Below are 13,186 nucleotides of genomic sequence, written 5' to 3'. Positions count from 1 at the left end.
AGTCGACATCGCGAGAATTGACTGCCGCCTGGAGTTCTCGACCTCCAGCGACGCCGTTTAGCGGACCCTCGAAGAAAGAGGGCTTCAGAGATTGAAAACTCAAAAAGGGAAGCTCGTCTAGGTCGGTTGTTATGACTTGACTTGAGATAAACGCCACCTTTTTTTTTTCTTCATTACTTTCTATATTTGCGGTGAGAAGACGCCTATATATAAGAACCGCGTTTTTGTTTTCCTCACAAATTACCCTAATTCCCAAGCTCTCGCAGGGCTTTCTCTTTCGCGTGCACGCAGCCATGGACTTCTTCTCATCCTCTAAGTGCAAGAGATCGAATTCCGAGATCGATCTCTTGAAGTTCTACTGGCCAAAGCCAACTGGTATGTTTTTCCTTTTAAGTTTAATTTAAGGGTTTGTGACGAAGATGATCTGCAATTTAATTACATACTTATGTTTTGGTTCTAGTAAAATTTCATCTCGTAGTATTGACTTGGAATTCTTTTTGGAGGAAAGCTATTTTTGATTTGGATTGTTAGTGGACTAATGGATAATTACTTGAAGTACTAGTGCTTTCTTATGTTTACAGTGTTTGAATGCATCAGCAACTTCACGAATTATATATATCTTTCATCAAAGATCCATGTTTTCTTGTCTTATGGCATTATATTAATATATTTGTTATTATTCAACTGATTTGTTGGGTTTTGACATCATCTCCCTTTTATTTATTTATTTTGTAAACATTGAAGAAACAAAGACTGAAGAAGAAAAGGCTAAACTGCTAACGTTTGAAGAACTGTGCACTGCTTATGATTTCCTAAGCGGCCCTCCTCTTCCTCCTGGTATGCTTTTGAATTTATACGAAATAAAAAACAAGAAACAAAATTTTTAGACACCATGTTCCCGCATTTCTATTCAACCCTTGCTTCTGCAGCTTCTCAATTTTTTATATCTCCTTATGACATAATATATCTATATATTTGTTGTTATTCAATGTTACTCACGATACTTGCACACAGGTGAATGTATGTTTTGTTTAAAGGTAGATGAACACTATACGGGAGGATGCCCATACAAGGATAGTGTCCCAAAGGGGGCACCTGTGGGCAAATATTGTGTTGTCCTTTGTAAGGTGTGTGGAGACATCTTTGAGGGCTTCTGTTGCGGACGAGATGAAGGACGTGCGATTCTTGACCCGTTTGCATTATTAGACTCGAGATGAAGGAACCAAGGTGTTTGGATTTCGTCCTACTTGAAGATGTCTTTTCCTTTTTTTATTTATTATTATTTTTACTTATCGAAAGCAAGCACAATGTCGTCGACATTGACCTTTTGGTTTAAAGGCCCAACAAACCTTAATATTTCTGAATAAGGCAATGCCATCTTACGCATTATTCCATATTTTCTGTTTGTAATTGATCACTGTTTGAGTTTAAGAGTTGCTAGTGCTAACAGTGGAGGAGTTTCTGCAGATGGCAATAAAAATGTGGCGTCCACATGTGGAATAATGTAAGAATTGCTGACATTTTAAAAGGGTACAAGTAGAAGAGTTACAAATTGTGCTAAATCACACACATGAACTATGGAACAAGACATTTTCATTAAGCTTTTATATTTCGTATACAAGCAAAGGAAAAAAAAATGATAAGAAAGAAGAATAATTCATTCGTTAAATGGTGCACGTTTCTGATTTTTTGACACACTCATTCTACATGTAACTATTAATGATGGGATCTATAAGCATTGCAAAATATATCATATGAAATATTTATACAAAAAAAAAAGAAAAAAAAGAAGAAGTCGGTTATTCAATCAAGCGAAACCGCCTATATGTATGTAAGAAATGCGCGAAAGAGAAAAAAGAAAAGGCAAAACCAATGGTTGAAGACAAATTAGCACACAAAATAATTGTTAAAGAATAAATAAATAAAGTGAGGACTTGCGCAGGCAACAGAGCAGGAGGAGATGCAAAGAAAGGAAAAGAGGAAGGAGGACAGAGGGGAATGGGATTGGATTGGAAGTTTATATTCAAGAGTCACAAACAAGACTCACAAACTTGAAAAGAAAATGAAACGTAAAACAAAGGAAAAACCATATTAATTAACTTCCTTTATTTGGGACTCAAAATCACCAAAATATTCTTGCCCTAGTTTTTAATGATAATTTATTATTTAATTAAGACTGAAATGGAAAAAATAATATTGATTAATATGGTCATAATTCAATCGAGCCAAACCACCTATATAACATGTAAGTAAGAAACACATTCTTTCTTCTCTCTCTCTCTCTCTCTCAATTCACCATAAACCCAAACCCAAACCGGCCGTCGTTTTTTTCTCACACAAGCGCAAAGCCAAACACCAAACTCTACACAGCCATGGACAATGTCTCATCTTCGGAGTGCCTGAAATTGAATTCCCAGACGGAGGTGTTGGATAAGGAGGGCTGTGGAAAAGACCTTTTCTCGCCAGCTATGGTTCCCCTCAATTGCGATACAACAATAATCGGTAAGTATACATGCTTTTCGTTTTTATTTTAATTCAAGGACCAAGACTATCTGCAATTTAATTAATGGGCTTTAAATTTTATGCCACGACTTTTGTGTATGAAAATTTATCTTTTTACATTGAAACTACTTAATTTTTGGTCTGTCTAGTAGCAGGGACGGAAGGGTCCAGTCAAGGACCTCCACTCAGTAATATTGTTATATCCTCCCTTATGATATTGATTTTTTTTTTTTTTAGGGGTTGTGGGGAAGATGATATGAAATTTGATTCTTTGGAAAAGAGAAAGTGTTGTTTTTATTTTATTTTTGTTGCTGTAATTAGAGGATATATATTATGCCAATTTGAATCAATTTTGAAAGATGATTATTTTTCCAGCAAAGTTATTATGGTGTGTGTATGATGGAAAGCTGATATTTAATAATATAGCTATTTGTTGACGGGATCATAGATGTCATTCAATCTTCTAACTTTTTTGACATCATCACCCATTCTTTTCTAATTTTTTTTTTTTTTGGGTCTTTAATAATGTAATTGCATGCAAACAGATAACAAGCTAAAGAACCAGAGACTGAACCATGGACTATAAACCTAGCAGAACTAACGGAAGAAGAACTTCGTACTTATTTTCATGTGTTCCCAGGCCCTCCTAGTCATAGAGGTATGCTTTTGTTATTTTTTGGTGTCAATACAAGCGATAGTCTTTCCTCCGCCTTCCTAATTCTATTGGCATGCTCTCTATTTTAGAGACAAGAGGTTCTATATTTTATGACATAATATCTATGCATTTAATGTTGAAAATAGCTCACATGTTAAAAAGACGACTTCTCCACTCCTTCTAACTTCTTTGACATCATCACCTTTTTTCTTCTTTTTTCTTTTTGTGTTTAATAGTGTAATTGCATGGAAACAGGGGGCAAGTCTGATGAATCGAGGGTTAAAGAATCAGAGATTGAAGAATCAAAGGATGAAAAAAGACGCTATATTGGTATGCTTTTGATTTTTTTTTTTTTTAATACAAGCGATAGTCTAACTATATTATTGGTAAGTGATAGCGTCCTCTCTCTTCCCTCCTAATCTTCTTGGTAAGCTTTTGATTATAGGGACAAAAAAAAAGTGCATGCTTCTTTTCTATTTACATTATATCTATGTATTTGTTGTTATTCTATGTAGTGTGCTCACAATACTTATTTTTGGGTTTTACCATATCTTAATTCATTCGTTGTCTTTAAAAAATGATTATTTGTATTGCTTTCATTGTATTTAACAATGGATCTACAAATTGCACACAGGTGAATGTCAGTATCGTGTAAAGGTGGATGAGCACCCTACGCAAATATGCTCTTATAGGTATAAAGTCCCAGAGGATGCAATTGTTGGCGAGCGTTGTGTGGTTGCATGTCGTGTATGTGGCTGCCTCTTTAGAGACTCACGTTGTGCTGATTGTGGCACAAGCCTAGGACGTGCAATTCTCAAGAAGTGTTCAATATATGGAAAGGAAGGTGAACACTTGTCTTTTGAGTGCCCGAAACGCAATAGGAATAATGGTTTTACTTGCGATCCTTATACTGGTTATTTTTCTGTCGGGATCTTCCCTTTGGAAGGGTAGAGAATGGAGATTTAATTGTAATTTAGAGTTAAAGCAAAGGAGAGAATAGTGCTTTTTAAAGTCGTTTTTGTCATAAATGCCATGCATTCTATCATTTTGATATCTACATCGTGTATTGTTTTTATCGTAAATGAATTGCAATTTGCAAGACATAGTCTATTATATTCTTATGCTTGAAGATGTGAGAATCCATCTATTTAGAAAATGTCTGAGGTGGTTTTTATCTCAACATTTTGTTCTTCTCTTATGACTGTATTTTGATTGAAAGACTTGCTAGGCAACTAGGCATGAATGACCATTGTTGTGTCACCATCATAGGTTCAAATTAAAATATCGAAGGTAATATTTACCCTAAACCCTAAAATGACTATTCTTTTTCGGAAAAAGATATTGAGTTTATACACTTCAATGGCTTCCTCTAGTTTCTAATACATTGTATGTATGATGTATAGTGTTCTGTGTTCTATGGAAGCATTGCCTGGAAATATTCCTTCATCGTACGTAGTTCGATACTCCTTAACAGAATTACAAAGAACCTGGTAGTTATCTTCGTCACATCTGCATCTGCAACTCTAGCATACACTTTATTATGAAGGAAAATACAAACATATACATGAAATAGACGGATAAATCACGGGCAACCACACAACAAATTAGCTATTGCTTAGTAGGTCTATCTTTAGGATAAATCTGGATTTCATGGGAAGTGAATAAATTCCTAAGAGAAGTTTACCATTCACCATACAAACCGATCCCAACACTCCCCTCCAAAAATTAACAAGGGAAATGAAGTTTTCCCCTATATACAGACAAAGTTGCACATACCATCCTCCTTAGGATGCTGTTGATACACAACAGCTGAAATGAAATCATTTGGAGGTTCAACCACTAGTTGTCCATATGCCCCATATGTATTCGTTGCCTTTATTGTTCTTCTTGGTAGCTCCTCAGGTCTCTCCTCGGGTCTCTCATCAGCATTGAACGAAGCAGCCGGAACTTCCTTCTGGAGATCACTTGTCTCTTTTTTCTGTTCCGTAAATTACACTCCATTTGTATTTGAACCCTTATCTCTGTTACAGCATGAAGACGAGTGTAGACAAGTCAGACTGATTGATGGGATCGATTAGCTAACGGACACCAGAGAAAGTCCTAACAGCAGAATATTTCCCAAACACCCTCGTCCTCTTCCCCCTTCCCCTCTTCAAAATAAGAAATATAAACACGTTACACTTGGAACTATAACAAAAGAGATGAAAGAAAACACACCCACATCAGAGGAGTTCATGCACTTTCTCTAAGAAGATACTTCAGATTTCCGATACAAACCTGCAGACTGGACAACAATCTCCTCAAATGAGATGGATAGGGAAGGTAAATAGTATAGTGGCATTCACTACGTACGCCATGCTGTACAAATTTCAAAGACTATATCTAGTTTAAATTTCGGTGACATGTATACTGTAACAAGGTCCCCTTCTCCCCCAAAGTTCTCACAAACCAATAAGACGCGTTTACTGTCAAATATCAATTACAAGGTGCATACTCGAAATTAATTTATGCACTTAAAATAAGTGTGACATCATATTTATCTTACATTATAGAAATACAATTGAATAGCTTTTCCAAGAAGATTGATGCATCAGAAAACACATAAAAATCCTTCTTGGGGCTAACTTTTTAAATGCTTGGAAGCACTGGCGGACCCAAGAATTTTTTAGCAGAGGTGCAATTTTGAAAGGTTAAAAACTCTTTGTGGATTGAACATCTAAGACTTTTTACTTAGATTGACCTTAGGTCCCTTTATTCATTCATATCATACATGAAAAATTGTTCTATGTAAAAATATTGACTAAGTATGAAAAATGGTTTTTCGGAATAATCATTTTCTCAATATAATTTTTGGCGGCTTTTATTCTTTACACATCAAATAAGAAAACTTGATTTTATGGGATTTTATTATGAAGTATATATTGACTTAATGAGCTATCATTTTTAGCCTAAATCGTATTTTGAACTAAAACTGATTTTTCAAATTTTGATTTGGGGGGAATTTGATTTTCTAGTATTTTTATTTGAAACCAAATAGGGGGTACTTCCTTATTTACATTGTAAACTTAAGTAAGTAGAGTAATATAAAAATAAATGAAAGTAAAAAGACAAAGACATTTACTTAAATATTGAATATGGAATTAAGGAGCAAAAGGGCAATTTCAAGTACCAACAATAGTTTTTCTGGCAAGGAGAGGTTCAGCTGCACCTCTTTGCTCCTTAACAGATCCGCCAGTGCTTGGAAGTGTTACTAACCTTATCGCTGGATCTACTGACAAGTTCGTTCCTTCTGTCTGAAGTTGGTGCTGGCAAATTAATCAGCGTAATTTTCCATGCTCTGAATGGTATCAAAATGAAAGTTACTGCTTTGGAGTACTCTATGTATGTATATCTTTCCAATGTCTAGCATATGAGAAAATAATTGTAATTTGTATAGTATCAGAAAAAATGGGGAAATTATTATGTGCATATACAATGTGCAGTAAAAACAAAAGGAAAACAAACTGCCTTTGAGGTTTCTAGAAGTAAAAGATAAACTTTTCTTATAGAGGCTGCGAAAACACCACAACTTTTGACAAGATGAAATGACATCAATTGGTGAAATCACACATTAACATCATTGAAAAACTTAAATAACACCTTTGCTATTCCTATATATTCTATGCAAACTGCTATGTTGCATGCTTCTGTTTGTAACAAACTAGATCAGTTAAATAAGAATTGAATTGAATTGAACTGCTATTCCCATTACAAGACCCATTCATCGTTTAGGAATGAATTGAATTGACTGATTTCGAAAAACCTCAACACGAAAATCAAGAATGAATTTTTCGAGACACAGTATGGTGAATTAGCATAATTAGCATTTATACATAAATAAATAAAGAAGATAACGTAAACAAACAAACAAAAGTAAGCAACATGCTTTCATTGAGCCACCCTTAAAAAACAAAAGAAAGGTAAACCACAAAAGAAACAGAATTTAGCCACGCAAATAAACACCTTAAAAATCAAACATTACAAATGCCTCAATATCTTTTCTTCTATCAAAATCAAAATCACATTTTGCAAAAGTTCAATGCTCTCTCTTGCGCAACTTTTCTGTTGTGTAATCTATGCCCATTCATCATCGCTATCACTTTGGAAACCTTTCTTGAAAGTTGTTATGTGATATAAACCACGAGCCCTCCCATCGAAGTAGATATGTGGTAAATATGGCCAGTTAGAATACTTCTGTATCCCCTCCATGACTTCAATGTCCGTAAGAACATCAAAACTTCCAAATTCGACCTCATACTTCTTCAAAAGTCCAACAGCCATTCTGCTAAATTTACATTTGGGCTCCTCAGGGGTTCCTTTCATGAAAGCATGACTCGATTAGAGTCAATCAACTTCTGCAGTCTCCTTTTCAAGGCATCATCAAGGCCAGTTTGCGCTTGAATTTGCTCCTTGGAAGATCCAGTTTCTTTTGCTAACTCTTGGACTGTCTCAAGGTTGGTAGGTGCAGGAGCACTAGGTTCTCCAGCCTTAACTGACCCAGCAACCCTAGCAACTTCATTGGCCAAACTAGATGAATCTGCGACCTTTCCATCCTGACAAAAAAAAACACAAACAAAAAATAACCAAGAGAAGAACAAGATACAGATCAATCGTAGAACCCAAGCCAACAACGAAATTAGTCACAAAAGTGTATCAACAAAAAAATTCTTTTTCCAATCATCACTCAATTCATACTTGCACGCATTTCCAGTTTTCCGACCAAAGTAAGCATTATATTTGCACTGGACATCTAAGTTTCTAGTTCATCTTCCAAACTGTTGATTAATGATCATAAATCCTGTGAAAAAAAAACTCAACAGTCCCAGGCCTGAGCACATGATTCATAAACACCTCAGGTTGCAGTATAACAAAGAAAACCACCATATAAAATTCTTTTGGGGGTGGATAGTCGTTCGAATTGATAAAGGTTTATGTTATAACATAAGGCCTTCTTTTTAAATATCTGATATACACATCCTAGTCCATAATCACATTATAGCCTGAGGCTATTAATAATTAAATCTCACTAAAAACAATCATACTGCAACTATTGTCATCTATCAGTAAACCCCAAAGCTCAATTTCAAACTAAATACCCCATATTCACAGAAACTGATTATTTAGATGCAGAACTTTGTTGAAAGGTGAAAACAATATATTCTCACATCCAACAACCTAAGCATGCTTACTCAAAACCAGTCAGCATCAAATAACCAAGCAAACATGTATATATTATACCCAATAAGAATACCTTCACAAAGGCAGAGTACGGCACATCAGAAACCGAAAAAGGCCCAGGCTGTTCTTCATCTTCAACCTACAATATTTTTCAGCAATTGGAGATTAAAAACAAAACACCAACACACACACAAACACCATAAAAAACCCAGTTAGAGATGAAAAGTGGGCAAAGACCTCGTCCATGTGCTTCGAATTTGAGGGCCAGACCACGCTATCAAGCTCCACCTTGGATTGCACATCCTTCACTGATCCACCCATACATAACAGAATCACCTAAATTCTAAACACTAAACGCACAAAAACAAAGTGTAAAGGCATAGGGCATAATTTTGGGAACTTTTTTTTATTTTTTTTGGCCAAAGAATTTAGTGAAACTTTCAAAATACAAAGAAATATCCTTTATTAATTAGACTTGTAAAACAAGATAACTTAATTAATAATAAATAATAATAAAGTAAATTTTAATATTAAAAAGGTTAAAATAACGTAGTGGGCACTTAATTGTGCTATCTGATTTGAAGTTTTTATATATAAAACTTTCATTACTTCTTATTTTTATATTTCAAAAATATATTCCTTAAAAAAAAAGACTTTACACATCAAATATAAAAATAAATTAAAATAAATAAATAAATAAATATTTATAAATTTTAAATAAATAAATAAAAAGCAAATTGGCGCGGTAAGTGCGTAAATTGGCATAACATCTCTCGCCGTCGATTTCTTTCTGCGATTGAATTCATCATCTATCGTGGGATCTAGCTAGTGGATCCTACCTCACGATATTGATTGGTGAATTAAAGTTGGGCATATGGGTATTGTAGTCTTCTGGGATAGATAGTTGTTTCAACTGGGATTTTGGGCTCCTAAAAGAGTGGGCCTGATTTTATGAATTGCATCAAAGTTTTGGGACTGAGATTTAGAGAGAGGTAAAGAAATAGACATTGTGAAAAACAAACGTTTTGTGGTCTCACAATCTAACAGTACAACATGTCTAACAATACAACATGTCAGACGTTCTGATAAAACAACACTAACCGAATGACAATAATATAAGCTCAAACCAAAAAAGAGTATGAATTTATAAAAGATAAATGATGATCTACCAACATTTCAAACAAAAGCTGCAATATCATAATATTAAAAAAGTCACTACATTGCAAATCATAAAACAACAGACGTTCACTCTTACAAGGGGCCGAAAAGGAAAAGCCTTCACTCTTCTTTCAAAATCAAAATCACATTACTTTCTCTTGCGCAACCTTTCAATTGTGTATTCTAACCAACAATTTTGATTGTTCATTCATAAATTAATTATCTCAATTCTGTGAGCACCACTCTTTGAGAAACAACTTGGTTTCTTTACTTTTTAATGAAAGTTAAACGTTTCCGATTAATACTGTCTAATTGGATTAGTATTGTTCCGGCCTTTTCCCCTTCAGTCCACTTAATCGATTCTTCCTGCAGTAGCTTCAAAACCTGTATAAATGGAAAAAGGATAAGCCAAGTATGAAGCATTGTTCAAACAGATGCAGCAAGCAATTATGAAGCAGTCTTACCAATACTCGTCTACGAGATCCTTTTGAGATCTCTTCCTCTTGTGTATCAATGATGACCTTAAGACACTTGATTGCTGACGAGAAGACAACAAATAATTCCAATTAACAAGAAAACAAGTCAAAGAATAACAAGGAACATGAGAACGTTTACTTACATGAGATTCCAGAAAATGAAGAAATTTGACACTTCAAAAGACGTATCGCCTCCTTGGCACTGCGTTCATGCAAGTCAAGCACTATTTCACCTTGTGTCTCAACGTTTCTGATGAGGAACACAGAATAAAAGAAAAAACATTAACATTGTGGGATCCTATACACCATCATTAACCAATGCCCACAGAGAGTAGAAACACACACCACAAAATTTCAACGAAAAGGATGCTAACCTTGTTCTTAGAATCATTTCATTTGACTCTTCATCCGCTTCACGTGCCTTTTCTTGGAAAAATTTTCCCTGCCACATTACAATAGAATTCATAAATTCATTTAAAAAAAGAAAAAAAAAAACTAATAAGGTGAATTCTACACTTGAAAATTTGATATCTTATTTTTAGCTTAGATACGTGATCAAGTCCGGCTTGGTATCTGCATGAAGTGAAACTGCCCCTTGTTCAATTTTTGAAGCATGTATTTCATTTTATCCAACTGAAGAGTGTGTTTAAGAAAAGCTATTTCCAATATAGTCGTAAGATGCTAATTCATTTACTTTAAAAGAAAATAATTCATATCCAATCACTTCATGACAGTAAGTAAGCCTTACTTGTTCTAGAAGTTTGTTTGCTCGATCATGATCCTCCTTAGAAAATGCCTCTACAGCCTGGCAAAGAAAATTGATATCCTTACTCCATGTGTGAAATTTTAAGGCTGCTAAGAAAAACTACTCTACACGTTTTATAGATCAAATAATTGCAAATAAAATACTAAACCCTAAAAAGCCACATACAGCCTGGAAATATTCCTTCATCGTAGTCCGATACTCCTTCACAGCTTTACGAAGAACCTGGTAGTTATCTTCGTCATCTGCATCTGCAATTTAGCACACTATGAAAGAAAATACAAACATAAACACAAAATTGACAGATAAATCACAAGCAACCACACATCAAAATTAGCTAGTGCCTTAATAGGTCTATCTTTAGTATAAATCTGGATTTCATGGGAAATTAATAAATTCCTGACAGCAGTTGATACACAAGGTTGCATACCATCCTCCTTAGGATGCTGTTGATACACAACAGCTGATTTACACTCTGAAATGAAATCATTTGGAGGTTCAACCACTAATTGTCCGTATGCTCCATATCTATTTGCTGCCTTTATTGTTCTTCTTGGTAGCTCCTCAGGTCTCTCCTCGGATCTCTCAGAAGCACTGAACAACGCAGCCAGAACTTCCTTCTGGAGTTCACTTCTCTCTTTATTTTGTCCCGTAAAGTCCACGCCATTTGTATTTGAAGCCTTATCTCCATTACTGCATGAAGACGAGTATAGACAAGTAAGACTGATTGATGGGATTAGCTAACAGATACCAACAGAGAAAGTCCTAACAGCAGAATATTTACTAAACAACCCCCTCTTTCCCCTTCCCCTCTTCAAAATAAGAAACATAAATACATTACACTTGGAACTATAACAAAAGTGATGAAAGAAACATACCCTTCAGAGGAGTTTATGCACTTTCTCTCAGAAGCTACTTCAGATTTCTGACACAAACCTGCAGACTGGACAACAATATCCTCAAATAAGTGGATAGGGAAGACTAGATCTTATTATAGTTTAAATTTAAATGACATGTATACTGTAACAAGGTCCCCTCCTCCCCCAAAATTCTCACACAACAAGACACCTTCACTGTCAAATATCAATTACAAGAACTGTAGAAAACTGCATGAGTGCATCCTCGAAATTAATTTATGCACTTAAATAAGTGTGACATCTCTTTATATTTATCTCCTTATATGCAGTTAAGAGACCCAAAAGCTTATTTACATTATAGAAATATAATTGAATAGCTTTTTCCAAGAAGAATGGAGTGTACATCATTGATGCATCAGAAAACACATAAAATCTTGTTTGGGGATATGTTCTTAAATGCTTGGAAGTGTTACTAACCTTATCACTGGATCTAGTGATGAGTCCGTTCCTTTTGTCAGAAGTTGATGCTGGTAAATTAATCAGCTTTTCCATGCTCTGAATGGTATTTGAAAAAATAATGAAAGTTATTGCTTTGGAGTACTCAATGTATGTATATTTCCAATGTCTAGCATATGAGAAAATAATTGTATAATATCAGAAAAAATGGGGAAAATTATTTTGTGCATACAATGTAGTAAAAAGATAAAGAAAACAATGTTGGGAAAAAAGCCACAACTCTGTCAAGAAACTGCCTTTGAGGTTTCCAGAAGTAAAGATAAACTTTTCTTATTTAGAGGCTGTGAAAACACCCCAACTTTTGACAAAGATAAAATGACATCCATTGGAGGAAAGGGAGAAGCTATGATAAATGTAGTGTACCTTTTCCATATCATATCCGCAACTATCTGCAGATTCCAAATAACACCGCAACAAATTAGTTTTCACACATTAACATCAATCAAACTTAAAATGGAAAACAAACTATCCACAGCTATAAAACAGCTTGCAATAAAAAATTTCAAAACCCAATTTGTTGTGCCTCAAAAGTCAAAACTAAAAATTTCAATCCAATCATCAAATCTTCTTTCCATTAGTCAAGCAATTAGCAGGAAGCTCGTTTATGAAGCAAATTTTATTCTTTTTTCCAAAATTTATTATTAAAGAAACTGGCTTTGTTGTTGGACATATATGAAATGTCCATATATCTAACTAGAATTATGAATGTTGGCATAAATATACACCCATTTGTTCATGTTCCTACTTTTACTCTCATCTTCCTTCTCAACCAACTCACACTTCTCCTCTGCTCTTCAAGTTTCTTACTTCCCACTCTGCACTTATAACTCCCATAACCATGAGTGTGCACAATCCTTCTAGTGTGCGGCCTGAAGGCATCTAAGCATAACTGATAAATCTGTTTGATGCTAGAGCAGATTCAAATCAGCCTTGACAGTTTCCACAACCATGCCAAACTGATACATATTGATAGTTCATGCAGACTTATAAATTAAATGACAAGACAAATAGCAAATATTTGAAATGGAACACAAAAAGCACT

At 34.7% G+C, this 13,186-nt stretch overlaps 3 protein-coding genes across 4 annotated transcripts in view; 1 reads left to right on the top strand and 2 right to left on the bottom strand.

The window, feature by feature from the left end:
• LOC103324759 (putative nuclear RNA export factor SDE5) overlaps positions 1-13,186 on the bottom strand; it is a 47,995-nt gene that overhangs the window by 33,568 nt on the left and 1,241 nt on the right. Inside the window, exons 2-11 of one of the 2 annotated variants that reach the window (XM_008226868.3) lie at positions 12,508-12,533; positions 12,106-12,183; positions 11,650-11,714; positions 11,202-11,464; positions 10,940-11,022; positions 10,757-10,813; positions 10,383-10,450; positions 10,152-10,258; positions 9,997-10,070; positions 9,549-9,916 (exon numbers count right to left, since the gene is read on the bottom strand). In XM_008226868.3, the coding sequence (XP_008225090.1) occupies positions 9,800-9,916; positions 9,997-10,070; positions 10,152-10,258; positions 10,383-10,450; positions 10,757-10,813; positions 10,940-11,022; positions 11,202-11,464; positions 11,650-11,714; positions 12,106-12,183; positions 12,508-12,533 (938 nt within the window). In that variant the 3' untranslated portion in view covers positions 9,549-9,799. Of the gene's footprint in view, positions 1-9,548; positions 9,917-9,996; positions 10,071-10,151; positions 10,259-10,382; positions 10,451-10,756; positions 10,814-10,939; positions 11,023-11,201; positions 11,465-11,649; positions 11,715-12,105; positions 12,184-12,507; positions 12,534-13,186 lie in introns of those variants that run through there. The other variant, XM_089048606.1, reaches the window with a different exon arrangement.
• Positions 206-1,389, top strand: LOC103324758 (uncharacterized). Its single transcript, XM_008226867.2, has 3 exons — positions 206-375; positions 745-837; positions 1,015-1,389. Exons 1-3 carry the CDS (start codon positions 294-296, stop codon positions 1,215-1,217), a joined length of 378 nt encoding a protein of 125 aa, XP_008225089.2. The 5' UTR covers positions 206-293; the 3' UTR covers positions 1,218-1,389.
• LOC107880644 (monothiol glutaredoxin-S17-like) lies at positions 7,088-8,778 on the bottom strand. Its single transcript, XM_016792665.2, has 3 exons — positions 8,612-8,778; positions 8,448-8,513; positions 7,088-7,749 (listed from the first exon to the last, which is right to left on the bottom strand). The coding sequence occupies exons 1-3, from the start codon at positions 8,693-8,695 to the stop codon at positions 7,516-7,518; spliced, it is 384 nt and encodes a 127-aa protein (XP_016648151.1). The 5' UTR covers positions 8,696-8,778; the 3' UTR covers positions 7,088-7,515.

This window comes from Prunus mume, linkage group LG3 (genome assembly GCF_029339155.1).
Source record: "Prunus mume cultivar Tortuosa linkage group LG3, ASM2933915v1, whole genome shotgun sequence".
NCBI classification, from domain to species: Eukaryota; Viridiplantae; Streptophyta; class Magnoliopsida; order Rosales; family Rosaceae; genus Prunus; species Prunus mume.
Note: the sequence above shows the minus strand (reverse complement) of the source record. Positions and strands in the feature narration are given on the sequence as shown.

What these genes read in the sequence shown, in the direction of transcription:
- LOC107880644 (XM_016792665.2), bottom strand. Translation starts at nt 8,695, where the DNA reads ATGGGTGGATCAGTGAAGGATGTGCAATCCAAGGTGGAGCTTGATAGC. An exon ending in ATTCGAAGCACATGGACGAG is followed by an intron (nt 8,514 to 8,611) that starts GTCTTTGCCCAC and finishes AAAATATTGTAG; the next exon opens with GTTGAAGATGAAGAACAGCC. An exon ending in CGTACTCTGCCTTTGTGAAG is followed by an intron (nt 7,750 to 8,447) that starts GTATTCTTATTG and finishes TTTTTTTGTCAG; the next exon opens with GATGGAAAGGTCGCAGATTC.
- LOC103324758 (XM_008226867.2), top strand. Translation starts at nt 294, where the DNA reads ATGGACTTCTTCTCATCCTCTAAGTGCAAGAGATCGAATTCCGAGATC. An exon ending in CTACTGGCCAAAGCCAACTG is followed by an intron (nt 376 to 744) that starts GTATGTTTTTCC and finishes TAAACATTGAAG; the next exon opens with AAACAAAGACTGAAGAAGAA. An exon ending in CGGCCCTCCTCTTCCTCCTG is followed by an intron (nt 838 to 1,014) that starts GTATGCTTTTGA and finishes ACTTGCACACAG; the next exon opens with GTGAATGTATGTTTTGTTTA.